General features: G+C 32.8%; 3 protein-coding genes across 5 annotated transcripts in view; 1 reads left to right on the plus strand and 2 right to left on the minus strand.

Annotated features, from left to right (window-relative positions):
* LOC134710301 (chordin-like protein 1) overlaps positions 1–3,790 on the plus strand; it is a 53,040-nt gene extending 49,250 nt beyond the window's left edge. For all 3 annotated transcript variants that reach the window (XM_063570605.1, XM_063570607.1, XM_063570606.1), the window contains 3 exons: positions 1,132–1,401; positions 2,309–2,425; positions 3,196–3,790. In XM_063570605.1, the coding sequence (XP_063426675.1) occupies positions 1,132–1,401; positions 2,309–2,425; positions 3,196–3,341 (533 nt within the window). In that variant the 3' untranslated portion in view covers positions 3,342–3,790. The remainder of the gene's footprint in view (positions 1–1,131; positions 1,402–2,308; positions 2,426–3,195) is intronic.
* A 7,093-nt stretch (positions 3,791–10,883) lies between these two features.
* LOC134709268 (uncharacterized) lies at positions 10,884–13,015 on the minus strand. Its single transcript, XM_063569437.1, has 2 exons — positions 12,958–13,015; positions 10,884–11,980 (listed from the first exon to the last, which is right to left on the minus strand). The coding sequence occupies exon 2, from the start codon at positions 11,966–11,968 to the stop codon at positions 11,018–11,020; it is 951 nt and encodes a 316-aa protein (XP_063425507.1). The 5' UTR covers positions 11,969–11,980; positions 12,958–13,015; the 3' UTR covers positions 10,884–11,017.
* Positions 13,016–16,733: 3,718 nt separating this feature from the next.
* The window catches only part of LOC134710302 (myosin-VIIa-like), a 34,822-nt gene continuing 31,466 nt past the window's right edge, over positions 16,734–20,089 (minus strand). Inside the window, exons 25-28 of the mRNA XM_063570609.1 lie at positions 18,828–18,944; positions 18,248–18,331; positions 17,734–17,853; positions 16,734–17,394 (exon numbers count right to left, since the gene is read on the minus strand). Of these exons, the coding sequence (XP_063426679.1) occupies positions 17,284–17,394; positions 17,734–17,853; positions 18,248–18,331; positions 18,828–18,944 (432 nt within the window). The 3' untranslated portion in view covers positions 16,734–17,283. The remainder of the gene's footprint in view (positions 17,395–17,733; positions 17,854–18,247; positions 18,332–18,827; positions 18,945–20,089) is intronic.

The raw sequence follows: 20,089 nt of genomic DNA on the forward strand, positions 1-20,089 counted from the left end.
CAAAATATATATTAAAAGGTGCTAGTATTCAAATTATATAATAAAAGGTGCTAGTATTCAAATTATATAATAAAAGGTGCTAGTATTCAAATTATATAATAAAAGGTGCTAGTATTCAAATTATATAATAAAAGGTGCTAGTATTCAAATTGTATAAGGTACTAGTATTCAAATTATATAAGGTACTAGTATTCAACCCACACTTCTCTTGAACTGAATTTTAATGTGCGTATTGTTATGCGTTTACTTTTCTACATTGGCTAGAGGTATATATAGGGGTAGGGTTGAGATCTCACAAACATGTTTAACCCCGCCGCATTTTTGCGCCTGTCCCAAGTCTAATTTTAGTTTCTTGTGTACAATTTGGAAATTAGTATGGCGTTCATTATCACTGAACTAGTATATATTTGTTAAGGGGCCAGCTGAAGGACGACTACGGGTGCGGGAATTTCTCGCTACATCGAAGACCTGTTGGTGACCTTCTGTTGTTGTTTTTTCTTTGGTCGGGTTGTTGTCTCTTTGACACATTCGCCATTTCGATTCTCAATTTTAAATTATATAACAAAAGGTACTAGTATTCAAATTATATAATAAATTGTACTAGCATTCAAATTATAGAATGAAAGGTACTAGTATTCAAATTATATAATGAAAGGTACTAGTATTCAAATTATATAATGAAAGGTACTAGTATTCAAATTATATAATTATGATAATGTAGTTGAGTTAAAAGAAGATCTTGGTGACTTTTTGCATTTGTTTTGAAGTTAAACAATAACACAACCACCCCACCCCTCAAATAATAAAGTAAACACTTACATCCCACAGCCCCTCCAACCTCCAAACACGGACTTGATCACAATTGTACACCTTAAAAAATATAAGTTCATTCTATAGTAACTCCTTCGGTTTTTTTTATTAAAATTATTTTATTTCGTTTGTCTAGGTAACCAGTGGATTACTGTGGTTTAATGTTGCACGGGGTATCATTTTGCGACCATTGTTGGCAGAAGCTTTAGTTCGGACTGTTATTTGCGTTTACATGAACAAAATATTGTATTAGAACTGTATGATAAGTTTCTGATTTAAGAATTTTCGATATACATTTAATTTGTATTTTTTTCATTTCAGAAAGAAAACGAAAAGTGAATGCTAAAGGTTATTGTTTAACAAATGACACAAAAGACAGTTCAGCAATAATAAATCCTGAATGGCCAGTTTTATTTCCTAAAACTAACAAATCACAAAGCTGCATTTTCAAAGGCAAATTTTGCCTTCCTAGAAAAACTAAATATTTAGTGTATAGATATTTTGAAGAAAACTCAAAGACATTTTTCGCCTTTGATGACTTAATGTCTAACACAGTGGAAGTTTGGTTTTGGAAGGTTAACCACATTGCAGGTATGACTATTTACTGTAATATAATAAGCAAAATCGTTTGGGTATATAGTGCAAGCAGAATATGTTTTGTGTGTTTACCATAAATCTATTACGGAAACAGTAAAATCGCAAAATATAAACTGAACTCCGAGGAAAATTCAAAACGGAAAGTCCCTAATCCAATGGCAAAATCAAAGAATGTAACACATCAAACGAATGGACAACAACTGTCATATTCCTGACTTGGTACAGGCACTTTCAAATGTAGAAAATGGTGGATTGAACCTGGTTTTATAGATATTGTCTTCTCGTGGGGATACAGCATGCGATGCTGATGTTCTTATGTATTATTTCATCTCTAAAAGTTGGTTTGAAACTAAGTGGTGACAGGTCACTAGTTTTGTCAATGGTGACGAGTCGATTGGTTGACAATGCAAATCTTGAAATAGATACTGAACAATGATAATTTTTATTTTATATTAATGTACCAACCAGACGATCAAAGTTTTACTTTAAAACATAATGCTATAGACTACGATACTGGCATGGTAGTGAACTGTCAACATCGTTTCAGTATACAACTTATTAATTCAGATAACAATTGGACTGGCATAAAAAGTACGAGTGCACGGACAATTTACTAGTGAAAATTATTTTAGCTACAACATATGTGCACCTTGCTTTCTTTCTTTCAAGGTCACTTAAAGTCATAATATTGTACATTTACAAGTTTGTTTCCTTTTGTTCATAACATTTTTAGGCCCGCTTTATTCTTTCGCAATTTTCATCTTGTTCATGTTGTTTTTTTCGAAACGCTAACTACGTGTGAGCACAGTTAACTTACGTAAACACGGTTTTGATTCGAACATCAATATGATTTTGTTCATTTGTTTATACGTCGATTTAAACGGAAAAATTTACTTTTCAGATGCAAAAAGTGAGTTTAAAGACTCTTTAAGTGATTTCAAAGTATACAATTATCCAGCAAATTGGTTCAGACAACAAATAACTGATGATAAAATAATTTATGGGGCAGCAAGGAAAAGTAAGTTCATTGATAATATAAATTGATTAAGACAATTTATTTGAAAGGCCAAAGACTCTAAGGAGAAGTACAAAATTACAAAACGACAACAAACTGATCACACAATGACAAAAAAAAACCCCGATGAAAACAGAAAACAATAGTTAGCTGTATTTTGCAAAACTTTTAGGAATTTTGGTCCTCAATGCTTGTCAACTTCGTACTTTATTTGGCCTTTTTAACTTTTTTGGATTCGAGCGTCACTGATGAGTCTTTTGTAGACGAAACGCGCGTCGGCGTATATACTAAATTTAGTCCTGGTATCTATGATGAGTTTATTCACAAAACAAAAACACGGATATCACAAAAAATAAAGTGATTTCAGGTACTCTGAAAGGGTAACATGGTCCGGCTCCTCATATGTCATCCGTCATGTTACACACATAAGTGCATATTCGGTGATGACAAATTCGAAGAAAAAAAGGCTAGAATATGTTTCTAAAATTGGAACATATCCGTGGTCATCTGTAAAAAGGAAATCAATAACGGTCAATCAACTCGTGATGGCGTCCATGAAATTTCGAATGAATGACTTCAACTTCACCAATTGGAACCTCGAATTTTATAGCGTCCTTGTAAGCAGCATCTGTATTTCAAGGAAATCAATATGATACTATCTTTGCATAAGGTTACGCTACATTTACTAGAATTAATTATGTGTAGACTTCCCACTATACTGTATAGCTACATGTATATATCTTTTGTAAATTATGTATTTTTCTTATTTTCAGAAAAATTAAATATATTCAAAAGAAGACTCAAGCGAACATACCAAAGGTGTTTTAAAAAGAAAGAAAAACGCTGCTCTACAAAAATAATAATGCAAGAAATATTATGTGCGGACTTTGAAGAAATTGTGCGAAAAAAATGTAGTTGAAAATTGCTAATGGTTCAGAGCAATATTTTCGTTACATTTGTCATGATGTTGTCTTTGTATTTGACTGACTATTTCTGTCAATTAGTTCCACATGATCTTTCCGACAGCTCGGAATAATTTTTGTTGATGTTTTGTAAACGTATGCACACTTGAACATATCTTAAATGTAAATATTGGCCTTTCTGCTTTAGTAACTTATCAGTGCTGTGTATAATTTTTTGAACTAGGGCTTAATTCAATATAAACTTCGAACACACATACATACTGTCTTTCAGATTCATCATATTTTGCATTCTTTCTTTCATTATATCTTTGTGGTGATTAATTTGCTTGTAAGTTGACAAACATGTTACTAAGTTTATTTTTATACTTGTTATTGCTATTTGTTTTATGCATATAGATCATTTTTCTAAACTCTAATGTTGGAAATTAAATTATATAAAGTACAATTTGTTTTACCTTTTTGACCCTAGCATGGTGTACAATACCAGTAATAGTTAATTGAAATCCCGAGTAGAATACACAAATTCTTTCTTTCGAAGGAAAAATATCTTCTATACGTTCTCCATTATCACGACGTATACCAACTGTTTAGACTACTATATATTACTGCATTGTATGCTACTTAAAGCAAACCGAAAACGATTATGTATGACAAAGCCACTCTTATGTCCTTTTTATTCGACTTTTGTTTCAGATTTCATTTAATTTTTTACATTTATTGAAATAGTTGTCATTCAGGAATGCTTGAGCATATGGTCAAATGAAACATTTCAATAACTATGCAATGTGATAGCATTTTTCAATCAACGTGCAAGTAAAAGAAGAAGACACAAAATAGAGGGACAAAAGAAAAGACAGCAAGTAGAAGAACTTGAAGCTCTTAAGAAGTGTTTCTCGTGTCTCGGTTTTAATATAGTTAGACCGGTTTTTGTTGTTTTTGTTTTTAATGTTTTCTATCAAGTCATTTTTAGGAATCTTACAGTTTGCAGTTGGATGTGAGCCAAGGCTCTGTATTGACTGCCTTTCTTTGACCTATGATGGTTTATTTTTACAAATTGTGACTTGGATGGAGAGCTGTGTCATTTGCACTAATACAACATATTCTTCTGTCTATACCAAATTTTCGTATTTGACCTAAAGATTGCCAGTTCATTCATAGGTTTTAGGACAAAATATATATGAGCAACATCTTTACCCACAAGGATATTCATTAAAAATTTTGTAGCAAAAAATTTGTTTCAAATATATAAGTTATAATGACAAGAGCTAAACATGATACTTATTTAAGGATTGTTTGCTGTTTTGCAGTAATGAAGCCCTTTAGCATTTATTTTATACAAAATGTCATGCTGCTCTACTTGTAAAAGGAAACCTTACTATTCCGTTTAGAATGTCGGCAGTTGTCACGTGACACAACGCATTCCTCATGAAGATGTAAAAAATGGTTTATTTGACAGGCGGGTTGGCACAATCGGGTGCGTTATGTCTTTGATAACCAGACGGTAGCATTGCTCACCCAGAAACATGTCAATAAGAAACTTGGAAGCGACTAGCAGTCGACAGAAAAGTAGAAACCAAAGGGCGTGATGAAAATTCACCTCTATATAACTTTTCAAAGGCTTGATCACACGGTTCAGTTTCAGTTAGAATACATGCTTTAGTTAAAGATTGAATAATGTACGGACTAAAGTGTTTTAAAGAAGCCGCAAATGATTAGTCCTCAATTTCACATGTTAAGTACTGGCGTTGAGTTTGTCTACGTTTTGCATCGAAGAAATTTTCAAGAAGAATTTTGTCGTTTCTGTTTACGTTCAACGTAGCTTTTTATAAGATCCGTCTGTAGCAATCCAGAATTTGTCAGTTGGACGAGGTAGAATAATCGAACGGTTGACAGAAAGTGCGTTTTGCGCGCTGTTTTGGCTGAGTTAGCTCTTCGGTCCATAATCCATTACTCGCATCCAGCTACTGCGTTTTCATGAAATAACAGAAGTCAAGAAGAGTTATTAATTACACAAGACAACACTTTGTAGGCACCAACAAATGGTATAAGCGCACGTACGGTCTTTGGAGGCTGACATTTAGAAAGTGTAGCAAAGCGATGAGGACTTGCACGGATTGATACGAGTTCCCAAATTGTAGCTTGTTCAGGTGCAATGATTTTTTTTTGTATGATACACTTCTGTAAGGCTTGTAATACTCTTTCCTGGTTGGTAAGACGTTCATCTTGTGTATAGCCGCCGCAATATAGATCGTCGGTAATTTTGCTACGACGCTCTCTTGTACTAGGTGTCCTAGCACACGACAAGTAAATCCTCTAACGCCGTCTCAGATCCAGGCATCCCTATTGCAGACTTCACATTTACTCTTGTTGAGAAACAACAGTACTTCATCGAGTCTATGGATAACGGAATTTGATAAAAAGATTTACACAAATAAGAAACTAAAATATGTTTCCACTGAGCAATTTGTAGTCGAAGTGTAGAATCTACATATGGCATTAATGAGTGTTGGGGTGTATTGTAGCGACTAACATCGACAAATGCTGTGACAAGTCGAAAACTTCCGGACGACTTTTTGATAAGGGAGGATGGATTAATATATCTATAATTTTTTTATTTTAGTCTCTTGTGTATAATTCGGAGTTTAGTATGACGTCTATTATCACTGAACTATTATACATATTTGTTAAGGGGCCAGCTGAAGGACGTCTACGGGTGCAAGAGTTTCTGGCTGCATTGAAGACCCATTGGTGGACTTCGGCTGTTGTCTGTTCTATGGTCGGGTTGTTGTCTCTTTGAAACATTCCCTATTTTCATTCTCAATTTTATACTGTCACACCTATAATATCTTCTGGTCTTTTTAACACCCCTTTGTCTTCGAGTTCATTGAACTTTTCCTATCAAGTACCTAGCTGCGTTGTTTAATATTGAGGTATCCGTCCTTTTCGTTGGTGCTTGAACTGGTCCCATGTTATTTTTTTGCTTTGAGGGCTCCAACTGCTCCATTATAGCCTTTAAAAGTTGGACATTGTCATACTATATAAGAAAGGCTTTGATTTATTTCTAAACATAGGTGAAATTTACTATCAGAGTCAACTCGAACAAGATCGGAATGTAGTACTTAAGTCATATGGACTTCATTTTAGAAGCAACAGCATGTTCCGGATTTTTAATTTCATTATTCTCTGGTGAACGTGTAGAACGTACGTTGCAGAAATGCTTATTACGTTTCAAAACGACAGATTCTTTAGTGAGGTTAGGTATTCGTAGTGTATCTGCAATGCTAGAAAACTGGGTTCAGGCCAAGTAAAGAGATTTTCATGAGAATCCTTTTTTTGAGAATCAATGAAAAATATGTCATCAGTTGAAACTATGTCAGTAGGTATGTTAACATATATATAGTCTCCTGGTCATAAAGTTGTGGCATCAGATGGTGCTCGTGTCATATGTGCTCTGTGCACAGCTCAGTAAGAAGTTTCTTTGACAGAAGAAGCATACCTATAAATACAATAATTCCCTATATACACCAGAATCTAAAGTTAATCCCCCAAAATACAACTGGTGTTTATCTCTGGTAAATCTGTGTCTTGTTTCTCCCAAAACTGTTGGAGGTGATGCTCAATATGTTTGATGAGCTTACTGTGAGATTCTGATTATTTTTGCGTTAAGTTTTGTAGACTAGGATGCACGTATCATACTTTCTTTCTCTTTTTTTCTTTTTTTTCAGTAACACACTGTCAATGGTTAATCTTGTAGGATTGTAGCCATAGTTCATGTCATTATAAAGTTATTGTTGAATCTGTACTCCGTTTGATGCGACGGTAAAACGGTCTTGAAATGGTGAATCATTGTTATCTGAATCGCATTCGTCAACATCATGAATATCAGATACAGCACGAGCTTCATCCATAAATTATCGATCTTGTTGTGGTAAGTATGTCCACTGACTAAGAAAATGACCGTCTGGTCGTCATGCTTATTTGGACTGTGTGACTGATTTGAAATTACAGCGGAGAACAAAAATAGATGTTTTTGTCTATGGAAAGCGCTTGACGGCTGCTGTCATTGATTTGATATCCTCTGTTACCTTATTCTAAAAAAAAGTAATTCTAGAGCTTGTGATATTTCTTGTTTTATAAACGCTAGTGTTTTCACCGAAGCTCTGTACTATACCTTTGTTGTATAACTTTAGGTAGCTCAGGATGGATGAGCAAAAGCCATGTCAATATCAAGAGAATTCTAATGTAGTTGATCAAGCTTTGACGTCATCTACGTCTTCACCGTGGTGAGTATGCCCATATCTTTTCCGAAGAGACTCTTTAATAAAGGCCATTTTTAATCGTTGGTACAAATCTCCTGTCTCTCATCGGGATCATAGGGAATAGCATCAAAGTCATCAAAATGCGTGTCTGTAATCCGAAAACCAAAATGGAGAAGGAAAGTTTGACAACTGTTGTCAATCGGTATTGAGTTTTAACAATAGTGTTCATAGAAATTATTGGTCAATAAGTGGCAATCTGTCCTAACATAAGCTCTAGCATGCTAACGTTTTGTTCGCGTGTTTTTCTGTTGCCTTCTAGGAATTCTTCTCCATCATTTATATTTTTGTTTTATTTTTTCCATTTGGTTCCAGACACAAGAATGGATGCAAAGTTTTTGTCTAAAGATAATGAGTATACCCATATCTTTTCCTAAGAGACTCTTTAATAAAGGCCATTTTTAATCGTTGGTAGAAATCTCCTGCCTCTCATCGGGATCATAGGGAATAGCATCAAAGTCATCAAAATGTGTGCCATGTTAAGCATGATTTGGGTTGTCATTTTAATACTTGCGTAATGTTAGTAATGTTTTTTTATTATTACAGAATGACTTACACAAATTTATACGAAGAACGTTGGAATTATTCTGGCTATCACCATGCTAATATGGAAAATCACCACACAAATGTACGACTTCAGATATTATCTCTTAACTAACTAACACAATAAGATGCAAAGTCATATTATGGTAAAACTGAGTTCATGTTAAATGTCAAACGCACATCGGAAATCCTTTTCCGGAATATGAAACTATCAGACGTAGGTAGATGGAAATAATTTGTCTTTTCATATTCAAGGGATAAAAAAGGAGGCCTGATTATACCTTCTACTTTGAAGAACAAAGTTTCTTGACATACTTTTCTGTTAAATATTATCTCAGTGCATTGTAATACAATTATGATCATTTTAAAAATACTAATGAAAGAACGACAACTCGGTCGTCTTATAAATGTTAGTTGCTTAATAAAACAAATATTTTTAAGGTTAAGTTTTGTAACCGTACAGTAATAGTATACTTGACTGTACAACTGCTCGCTACGCCTCTTATTAGCTTAGAAAATTTCAATAAACTAATTTGTGTTCATAATAAATGTTGAAGTTAATAGTTGTCAAACTTTTTTCCTTTTCTTTTCTTTTTTATAATAAGTTGCTTTTAAATGATTGATAAAGAAATCAAACAGAACTGTGGGGGATATTTTGAGGTCAGTTTTTGTGTTGCTGAATATGCCTGACAAATTGCAGTCTTTTATGTCAAGTGTGGGGTTTAAACTATCACCATTAAAATACTCTATTTGAAGTGAATTCTGTGGAATTTCTGTAAATGGTAAATACCTTTTGGCGTGAATCTGTCTAGCGTGACATTCAACTTGGTTTACTTAGCAGTTGACCTCGCAGTCGTAAATTTCTCTAGCAAACTGTGTTGTCTAAGGACATTTCATTGACATTGCGTTGTAGCATCAGGTAGATGTGGTTATGATTGGTCATAACTAACCCGTATGCCAGTACCGTTGTTGCAAGGACAAGAAGGGAATTGTAAAAGAGGGACGAAAGATACCAAAGGGACAGTCAAACTCGTAAATCTAAAACAAACTGACAACGTCATGGCTAAAAATGAAAAAGACAAACAGAAAAACAATAGTACACATGACACAACATAGAAAACTAAAGAATAAACAACACGAACCCCACCAAAAAACTAGGGGTGATCTCAGGTGCTCCGGAAGGGTAAACAGATCCTGCTCCACATGCGGCACCCGTCATGTTGCTTATGTGATTACAAATCCGGTAAATAGTCTAATTCGGTAGGTCAAATTCATGAAAGGGAAGGGGATTGTAGTTACGACGTAAGGAACATATCCGATATCATTTGTGAAACGGTTATTCCATAACGGTCAACCAACTCGTGATGGCGTCCGTAAAACAGTTTAATGATGTTTACGAGTTTTAATGCCCCTTTGGTGTCCTTTGGCTCTCTGTGAAAGGGTTTCATTTCAGCTTCCAGTTATTCATGCGACTTTTATCAAATTTTGTACTTCACCTGCCCCCTTTAGAAAAAAGTGACCATTGCATGCAAGTTGTAAGGAAACATGTTAGGACATCTAGACCAACAAAGACAACAAGAACCGTCAGCAACTATAGCAAAGCTAATTTATTGTTTTCTTGTGTATTTATTTTGTCTTCAATGGGCAATTTATTCAATTTTGCAAAACCAGATTAAATCGATCACATTTTTTTATGTGTGGCTATCTATGTCTCCTGACGTCTTTTTTTCATATATGCTGATGTCAGATCATATGTTGTCCTTGTTTAACTAAACCGAAGCATATTGAAGAACAGCCTTGCTCTAAATACTTAAGGTTTACTGATTTTGTTTTTGAGACTCGGGTAGTTATTCAGTTTGGTTATTGCTAAACGTAATATAGTGATATATATATATATATATACAACTCGTCTAAACATCAACCCAACAATGTTAGATCTGTAAATTTCCTTTCGCAAATTTTTGGTTCTTCCCTCGCCGGGATTCGAACCCATGCTACTGTGATATCGTGACACCAAATCGCCTGCACTGCAGCCGTCCCGCTAGACCACACGACCACCTGGGCTCTCAAAAAAAGAGCTTTCGCTGGCCATGTGTTACCTTTCCACGTCAGTTTTAATCTAGCGGCGTACCACAGTACATATATATATATATATGTACTCAACGTATTTATCTACACCTTGTGCATGGTACTCCTATTTTTCATCGTAAAATTTAAAATGTTTCTTTGAAAATTTTCTGACGCAATAAAAGAATGGCTGAACTTGAAGGTAAATTTAGTTTGCCGTTGCCACGATCCTTTTCACGTCTTTATTTATGACTTTCCATCGTTACTTAACACCACTGTTTTACTTCAGATTTATGTGATGTATTATGTTTTTTTTAAATTTTGATTTTCTCAATAGGTTAAGATCTTGTCTATGTATTGGTCTTGCAAACTTTCTGAACTTTCAGCAAACACTTTCAAATATTACTTGAAAGTCATTAATAAGGGTAAACAAAAACTCTTCAAGATACCAAGCTTATAGCTTATAACGTTGTTTACTAGACGCGCGTTTCGTACCTACAAGACTAAAACAGTTGAAAGGCCATACTACATATAGTGATGACGAGCATTACCAACCCAAAAATTCTAACAACCTTTTTCCTAAAAAGTATCTTTAGAAATCTAAAGACTGAGAAACACGAAAACCACCACATTCTCTAACATGTATTTCTTTTTCGTTCTCTTGTTATCTCCTTTTTTCAATTTATAAGTACAATAAATGAAATAGTAATAACTATTCAACAACATTTGTTGAATTTTAGTAAGTGCTATGATTCTACAAAGTATTTGAAAGCTGATCCGTCAGATTTGTAAGTAAGTAAACGATAAGTATGATTGTCAAGAAAAAGATCCATAATCTCTTTGTCCCGAACTAATTCTTTACTTCGCTTTCCATCCGATGAAATATAATAGATGTTTCCCGAAACATTACCAGCAACGAAAACATCCCCATTTCTGTTGACTGTTAGTCCTATTGGGCGATGCAGCTTGTTCTTTTTAAACTGCCACTTTTCATTCCCTAATAAATCAAAGCAATACACAGTATTGAAAATCCAGTTAGTGTAAATAATGCTATCGTGCGTAACAACAAGAAAAGTTTTCTGATTTATTTTGATTGGAATTGTTTTTATCAGTTGCCCAGTTGTGTGGTCTAGAACGACAATTCCACGCCCTTCTATAACAACGTATAAGTGGTTGGAAACATTTGCTATTCCAAAACAGTTGGTTTCCCAGTTAAATGATTTCATGGCATCCTTCGTCGCCAAATCTATTATTTCGACATACCGATTTTCGCCATAGCTGACTGCTATGAGTTTACTTGAAATAATAGCTAAATCAAAAGGCCGGCCGGAAAGGTAAATCTTACTTTGAAAATGTCCTTCATCATCATGGATAAGAAGTAATTTTAGATTGGGTTCTGTAAAAATCATCCATCCATTTGCCAGGACCAAACATTTTTTCATAAGAATGTCGTGATGATGAGAACTCCCACTGTTTAACACATCATCATTCGAAGATTTAAATTTCTTCCATAAATGAAGCCGCACATTGATTGTATGTCTTGTAGGATTGGTTGATCTTTTAGTTTCACTAATACTATTGGATGCTGTGGTTGATTGACCGATATTATCAGAAGAACTGTTTGCTTGACTTGTGGTTTTATTTTCAGGTTGTTGAGGCTTCACTGCAAACGATACTGCATGTTGAAGTTTCTGCATCTTTTAGACCTACTGAAGAAAAAAACAAAACATTTGTATAAAACAATTATAACCATAACAATAATTGCGTAATAGTTACTTATTTTTGCTAACAGTTATATTTTATCTACTATATATAAAGTGTCATCCTTTAACACAAACAGCTGACTTCAAGTTTTACCATCTACTTGTGCCACTATAAACCATGTACTGTGTTACAACCCTAGATAAAGATTATTTATATAGTCTAGTTGGTGAAGTGATTAAGGGTGCTGGACACATGGCAGGTGGTGCTACCTCGATGATCATATTTGCTCAAAAATCTATCTATCTTCCAAGATTTCAAGTTGATAACCTAAACGCAAATAATTGGTAAAAATCGTCATTAAAAAACAATTACTCCAAATACGAGTCGACTGACAATTTCGGCCATTATTTTTAGATTTTGTCTTTATAATCATTTGCTCTTTGAAATTTCTATTATAGTATGTAAAAATGAGGAAACAATTCATTATGTGAATTTCAGTACTACAATAAACAACTCTATGTGCCAGATGAGCTATTACAGACGCTTAATATCTGATTGAAAATATCAAATTCCTCTAATGACAAATTTTCATGTGCATTTCCAAAGTCAGGATTCTTTTTTTGTTGTCATAGTTTTTCATGTTTTGAATGCTTATAGAAAAAATGACTTATAGAAAAATATCCAATGAGTGAATGAACAACGCATCAATTCACGGGTGCAGCACATGAATTAATTATCGGTGTTGTTGGTCTACAAGTTGTTATTCGAATTATGTAGTACTCAATGTATGTCCATTCATCCATCCGTAGATTTTCACATATGTATGTCTGTATATACTTTTTACTTGTTTATCTATCCCACAGTCAACTAACATGCAAAACAAAATTTCAATTGTTGTATTACTCTTCAACTTAAACACATTATTTACATAAATAAATAGAAATACAAACGATTTATAGATATTGATAAATGAAAAACTTACAGCTTATGTAAATCGCCAATTTTCCCTTTTGTTTAACTTGGTTAAGACTGTCCAATTTCAATAATGAGCTCAAGGGTATTGAAATGAATTCATCGAATGACTAAATTTGAAAAGAAAACCCTTTTCGTTTATGTTTAATTTCATTCAACAATGAACATTCAAAATAAAACTACAAAAGTTTAAATTACTTGAGAAAAGTGATTTGTTTTACAGTTTGTTTTATAAAATCGTTCTTTCGCTGTTTACAATGTTGTAAATAATGAGATTTCCAGTATTAACCATTGAAAGGTTTAGCTCCGTTTTATTGAGTATAAAGTTTTATAATTATCAATGCTTGCTATAAATTACAAAACTTAAGCTGATTCAAATGGAGTTAAAAGAATATTTTCATAAAGATATTGACGTGTAAACGGACAACTCACTCCACTCATAAATGAAAACAGTTTAATTAACTTTAGGTTAACTTTGTGCTTCAAACGAAAGATTTAACTTTATGAATCGGGCGTCACTGGTAAGTCTTTTATAGGCGAACAGTTTTTGTCTTGTGGACACATGTTTAATCCTGGTTTCTATGATGAGTTTATTCACTTCAAAAATAATATCCTTTGTAGGAATGACTAATATTCTTCTGTCAATGAAGAAATAACAGTATCAATTGGTGCACACTGAAAAAAACACGTACCTTGTTAGTTTAAAAGTGTTCACCAGATTTTTATGTTATTTCGAGTATACAGAAAAATATATTACAGTAATTCCTTATATCTTTATTTAAATTCTATTTTGAGCCGGAATAAATCACGAAAAATGTCGATGACGTCATGGTCATATGACAACAATATGCCTATGAGCTGATATACAACACATTGTCAGCTTATCAGAAGAGGCGTTACATCCTTAGTTAAGTTATCAATAGATAGCACAGTTTCGATTGAGTAGGAATTCATATTTAAGATTATGACTAGCGAATAAGAGTTTGCCTGCAAGAAGCTCACAAATGAAACAAGACTTTACATACATTATTGAAATTACAATGTATCATTATTTTATGTTTCAATGATTATTTCAAAGCTAAATATTGTGAGTTAAATATTAAACCCCCTCTCCGTTTTACTGAATTATTTAAAATGAGTCATTTTGTATTCATTTATTTTCTATATATTGTTAATAGTTTTTTGGGGCTCAAATCTGAGTTGAGTAGTGAATTCAAGCGTTAATACAACTGATGTAAACAATCTGAATTTTTATTGTTGATAGCTAGTGTATCTTTTGTGTATTTTCTTATGATATATCGTTCATGTTTTCCACTCGCCGGATATCTGCAAAAGTCCACGGAAAAGAGTTATAGAAAAAGTCTCAATTAGTTTTCATGGAGATAGATGATCATTGTACGATTTCATGTAGGGTGTTGGTTTTTGATAACGTCTTCACGCAGAGAAATAATGAGAATAAACTTTGAATATTCAACTTAATAACTATCTGTATTGAAAATTGATGTTACTTAACAATATATTATTTTCATGATTAGTATAATGGGACAAATACCAGCATTGAGAAGAATTTCATTCGTCTATTAGATTTTGTCTTCTCGACGCTTGGTATTTTTCGTATTCCACTGTAAATAAAAAATCTGTTCGAAATTAATTACCGTATAGCCGGCCAAGCTGGATGGACGAAAAGCCACTTCAAAATTATAATTGATGGACATTTTACGTAGAAGCGCATACTATTGCGAACCTATGAACTAGTTGAAACAAAAGAAACAGACTGTTTTTATTTATGGGTTTTTATCAGGTGATGTGCATAACGTTGGTGTCGATATGCTAGCAAATCGATTACATCCAGGTATTTTATTTCAAATTACAGCCCAAAAAAGATGTATAGAAAAATCTTGAATATCATAATATTATGGTTATTTCATATAACAGCAAGGAAGATGGCAAATTATATACAAAGCCGAATATTTGAAATCTAATGACGTAAAAGAACCAAAACAGTTGAAGAGCTTTATGAATAAAAGACCTAAAATAATAGCTAAACCGCATAAAAAGATTTGTCATACTTTCCACAACTTTTCATTTCCAAAATGTAAACTTTAAACTGATGCAGCATATGCGACTTGAAACATATGTTCTTACAGACTGAGAGATTAACACATTTTAAAACTTCATCATTTTGGAAATAAAGGGTTATATGTCGGTCATTCATCAATATAACACTTTTTCAAATGTGCAATGCAACACTTTTGAAAAAAGTAAACCTTTTACAACAGCTTAACCTTTCACGCATACATACCCAAACATTGAATTGTAATGTAATTATCATGTTGTTATTGGGTGCACACTGAACATCAGTTATCACCACAGCATGGGAAATGTGAAAATAATATAATTTTGGCCTTCAATAACTAGTTGAGATCAAATCTAATTTCTAGTCTACACTGACGAAGTGTGAACCAGTGTCAAACTAATTCAAAATGAATATGACAAAAATGCCTCAGTATTTCACGATTGTTAAAGACGTTAGCTGTTCAATGGTGCCGCTTAAAAATATGTTTTCCCCCGACTAAAAACCCAAAACATTTTGACCACGCTCTTATAAGCTCATGGTAAGTGTTCAGTTTTGCTTAAAAGATAAAAAAAAAAAAACCCGAAAAACTTAAAGGCGAATACTATTTACAATTGATTTGAAGAAATATTATAACTTTATATTAAAACCCTTTGTTTTCGAGTTCGCAGTTTTGTGCTTCGTGTAAATCTCATGAATGAAGCCATTATCGACTGTTTCCTTTGATACTATTTACACCACTGGGTCGATGCCACTGCTGGTGGACGTTTCGTCCCCGAGGGTATCACCATCCCAGTAGTCAACACTTCGGTGTTGACATGAACATCAATAATGTTGTCATTTTTATAAATTTCCTGTTTACAAAACATTGAATTTTTCGAAAAACTAAGATATTCTTATCCAAGGCATAGATTACCGTCGCCGTATTTGGCAAAAAATTTTGGAACTTTGGATCCTCAATGCTCTTCAGCTTTGTACTTGCTTGGCTTTATTAATATTTGATATGAGCGTCACTGATTAGTCTTGTGTAGACGAAATGCGAGTCTGGCGTACTGAATTATGATCCTGGTACCTTTGATAACTACTTCCGTTGATTGCTGCATGCTTTAATCTGTTTTCGTTTATGTTATTTCTATATAATCAGGCTGTTAGTTTTCTCTTTGTTATAGATCATAGTGCCTTATAGCACTAGTTGTGTTGATCCTCTTACGGAGGATCGTTGCCTCTCTAGCAATCATACGTGCTGTATTTGCTGTATGATCAATTCAAAACTAAATGTTGTAGATATAATCAATATTTTAAACGATTTATTTTGCAGCCATCGAAGTAAAAGGATAAACCTAGTGTCTTTTTTTTCTTGGCGAGGAGCCCCTGCATGAAATGTACCACATGAAGAAACAGATAGGCGAGGCGAGAGTTACTTGATCACACAGATATGCAAACAGTTTGTTTCCAAAAATGTCCATACCAATTACAGAGATCGTTTAAATTGGCTTGTGAAAACTAACAAAGGACATACATGTATCCAGGAAACAAGGAAGAGAAAAGCGACAGTTTATATGCATATGGCACAATATGAAGCTTGGTAGCAAATATCAAGATGATTTAACTTGGTATTAAAAAGAAACTTGAGAAAACTTGTTATCAATGAAAAACAAAATTATGGAATAGCATTTAATGAAAATACATAACTTTTATTATTTATTAAAACTATATAATCATATATGATGTGGATTAAAATGAGTGAGTGGAAGTAAAATATGTATATCAAAACAAGACATTCAATGAACACAATAACTGGCTGACTATATATCATAAATAAAATAAACGTATATACACTGATTTTATCAAGAAATTAGAAAAAACGTTATAGCATTAAACTAAAGTTTATTGTCATCACATAAACACTTTTATAATTGATATTACACTTATCACAAGTCTCTTTTTTAAAGAATAGAAATTCATTCTGGCAAATAACCCAAACAAAATAAAGTTTATTTATAAACTTATGTTGTTATTTTATTCAGCAGAGTGAATGATTTCCTTTGATTGTGGTGATTAATGCGTTCCAAAGAAATCAAATAAATTTGGCAACCATATTTCAAGGGCTATGTCTTCGTGTTTATCATGCTATGTTAATACATTCATACTTAACGGTATATCTCCATATCTTTTACAAATAATTAAAATAAGGATATACGAAAATTTCCCGATAATATATTAGATCTTTATAATGATATAATAAAACTTGTGAGTTATTGATCAACAGGAGGACTCTCCAACAGTAACACCAGCTGCACTGGGTCGTTTCTTAATGTGCTTGTTCATCATCCAGGCAACATAGCACATAACAATATCATCTAAATTATGGCCCTATTAAAATAAATATACAGTTTATAGAAAATAGAAACGGAAGATATAAAATAGACATGCAAATCTCATAGTTCAATTTGGACTAACAATACAAAGACATTTAAAAAAAAAAAGAACAGACTCACAAAAATGTACATAGAAAACTGAGGTCAAAGAAAAAGGAAGAACTTAGACTCTAATAGAATAAATTTCGTTTAGTTCAGTTGCACACAAAAAATATTTTTTCATGACAGTACCAAAACATTTTCGTAAAGATCAATATGTATCTACTTGAATAGCAGTATTATTTAATACATCAGAAATATTGGAACCATGCATAACATAAAATTAAATACTGACCACATTTGTTTCTAAGTAAATCTTAACAGCACTGGATGATTCGCCAACAACCAATGTAAATGAGTTTTCATCATAAGCCCAGTTTGGAATCTTGTTGTAACCATATCTTGCCAGTATACCCTGCAGATTTGACAAATTAGAAGTGCTACAGTCGAATTCATATAGAAGTAAAAGTTATGTGCTTTTCATCTCTTAAATCTAACCAAAAATGCTAGCCTTAATTACGCACTGAAATTTTTGACATTTATCGGTGTGAACCACAATCATGTTGTATTGTGTTCCTTGTCTGCTTCTTATGTGTTTACATTGCACCTTTTCTTTCCTGAACATAAACTTAATAAATCATTTTACTGTCCATTTACTATTCTGATGTAACCCTATATAATATTTAATCCTAAGTTATGATAAACAATTGTACAATAATTTCTGACTGATGTTTTATAGAATTGTCAATAATTTTTATATTATAAATAAATGTAAAACTTGTTAAACGATTTCTTCCTCGTCTAGTTACCTTATTACTTGCATCAAGAAATATAACACCATCTTTGTTAACAGCTAGCAAAATATTCTTCGGATAAGTCTTTACACTTCTTTGCTAAAATTATATAAGAAAAGTTGAGGTATTATACTGATGAAATTATTGAATTCACCAAAAATATTAACTCATATCAGCGCAAATGATTACTACGAAAATAATGACACCACCAATAGTGCTTATTACAACACCTTATATTATTTGAAGCATCAGAAAACTTATATTCTTTTTTTATACTTCAAAGTAAACTCATTCTCTTTTTCCTAGAAATATAAATTTCTGAATATAGTTATCAAACGTGCCTTCAGAAAATATTAAGGGTACGTTCTCGCAAAAATATGTTCCCGTATCTAAACATCTAAGTACACAAGACATTTGTTTACTCAGCCTATAGAAATAGAAAAAGACAAATATGATAACGAAAATCTGAAAATTCGCACAAGTATTTGTAGTTGCACAGTTTCACAAAAAATAATTGAATGTCTGTAAGAATGTTGTGAGTTTCTTTGTATTTCCTTTTAACTGTTAACTTTGTGTTCTTCAATATTTAATTTACCTTCACTTCAAAGAAAACGGATCCATAGGTGGGAAGAGTACTCAATATTTTCAGAAATTCAATTTTGGCGTCTTCTGACTTCATGGACTTGTAATTTTGTAAATTACTTTCTATAAGCTAAAACGATAAATAAAATAGATTATATGCATTAACATACCTTTTTGAAAATATCAGAATTGAATAAGTAATACTTGTTTTCAAAAGTTATTTTTATAGATTTATGAACCTATGAATATACTTTCATTTTTAAATTACAAAATGTATATATAACAGCCATTGGAGACACAACTATCTTACTTAATCAAGAAACAAATCATACCTTATCGTTTTGTAGTGTTAATTTTTCCTCTTTTTTTTGCCTTAGCACTTTCAGACTTATGAGTTTGAATATTCATTTGGTAACTTTCACCTCTCTATTGTAAAACGTTACTCTAATTCTGAAGAAAATTCCCTGAAACTGACATCATTCCGTTGCTAGAGCATGCATACTACATTAAGGGTAGATAGTCATATTCAACGGTTTAAACAGAAAGACAGGTAAGCAGGTCTATTCATTCAGATAATGGTTTCTTCAATTTTCATCAGAAATTCCTTTTGTTTTGCGTTTTCCTACTACATGTATAATCATTTTTTATTTCTTTTATAACTGTGTCCAATAAAAAATATATTCTAATAATGCTAATTTCACTCCAGTGTTTTCAATAACTTAAATATATAAGCTTTGGATTTCAAATATTTTGGCCACGAGCATCACTGAAGAGACATGTTTTGTCGAAATGCGCATCTGGTGCAACAAAATTGGTACCGTTGATTTTATTACTACCACTGGGTCGATGCCTCTGCTGGTGGACTTATTAGTCCCCGAGGGTATCACCAGCCCAGTAGCCAGTACTTCGGTACTGGCATGAAAATACGTATCTTTTATTATTTAAATTTGCTGTTACAAAATATTAGAAATTATTATAAATTAGGGAATGTATCTCCCTCATGCAAAGCTCTGATTCCTTTCACGAATTTGACTATACTTTTTGGACCTTTAGGATTATAGCTCTTCATCTTTTATATAAGCTTTGTATTTCAAATATTTGGCCACGAGCATCACGGAAGAGACATGTTTTGTCGAAATACGCATCTGGTGCAACAAAATTGGTACCGTTGATTTTATTAATAACTGATTAACGGGCATTTTATATTGCACTCAACACTTCAAAGTTTTACACGACAAATATGAGATTCATTTTCAAATAGCTTGAAACACATCA

Source organism: Mytilus trossulus, chromosome 3 (assembly GCF_036588685.1).
Source record: "Mytilus trossulus isolate FHL-02 chromosome 3, PNRI_Mtr1.1.1.hap1, whole genome shotgun sequence".
NCBI classification, from domain to species: domain Eukaryota; kingdom Metazoa; phylum Mollusca; class Bivalvia; order Mytilida; family Mytilidae; genus Mytilus; species Mytilus trossulus.

What these genes read in the sequence shown, in the direction of transcription:
- LOC134709268 (XM_063569437.1), bottom strand. Translation starts at nt 11,968, where the DNA reads ATGCAGAAACTTCAACATGCAGTATCGTTTGCAGTGAAGCCTCAACAA.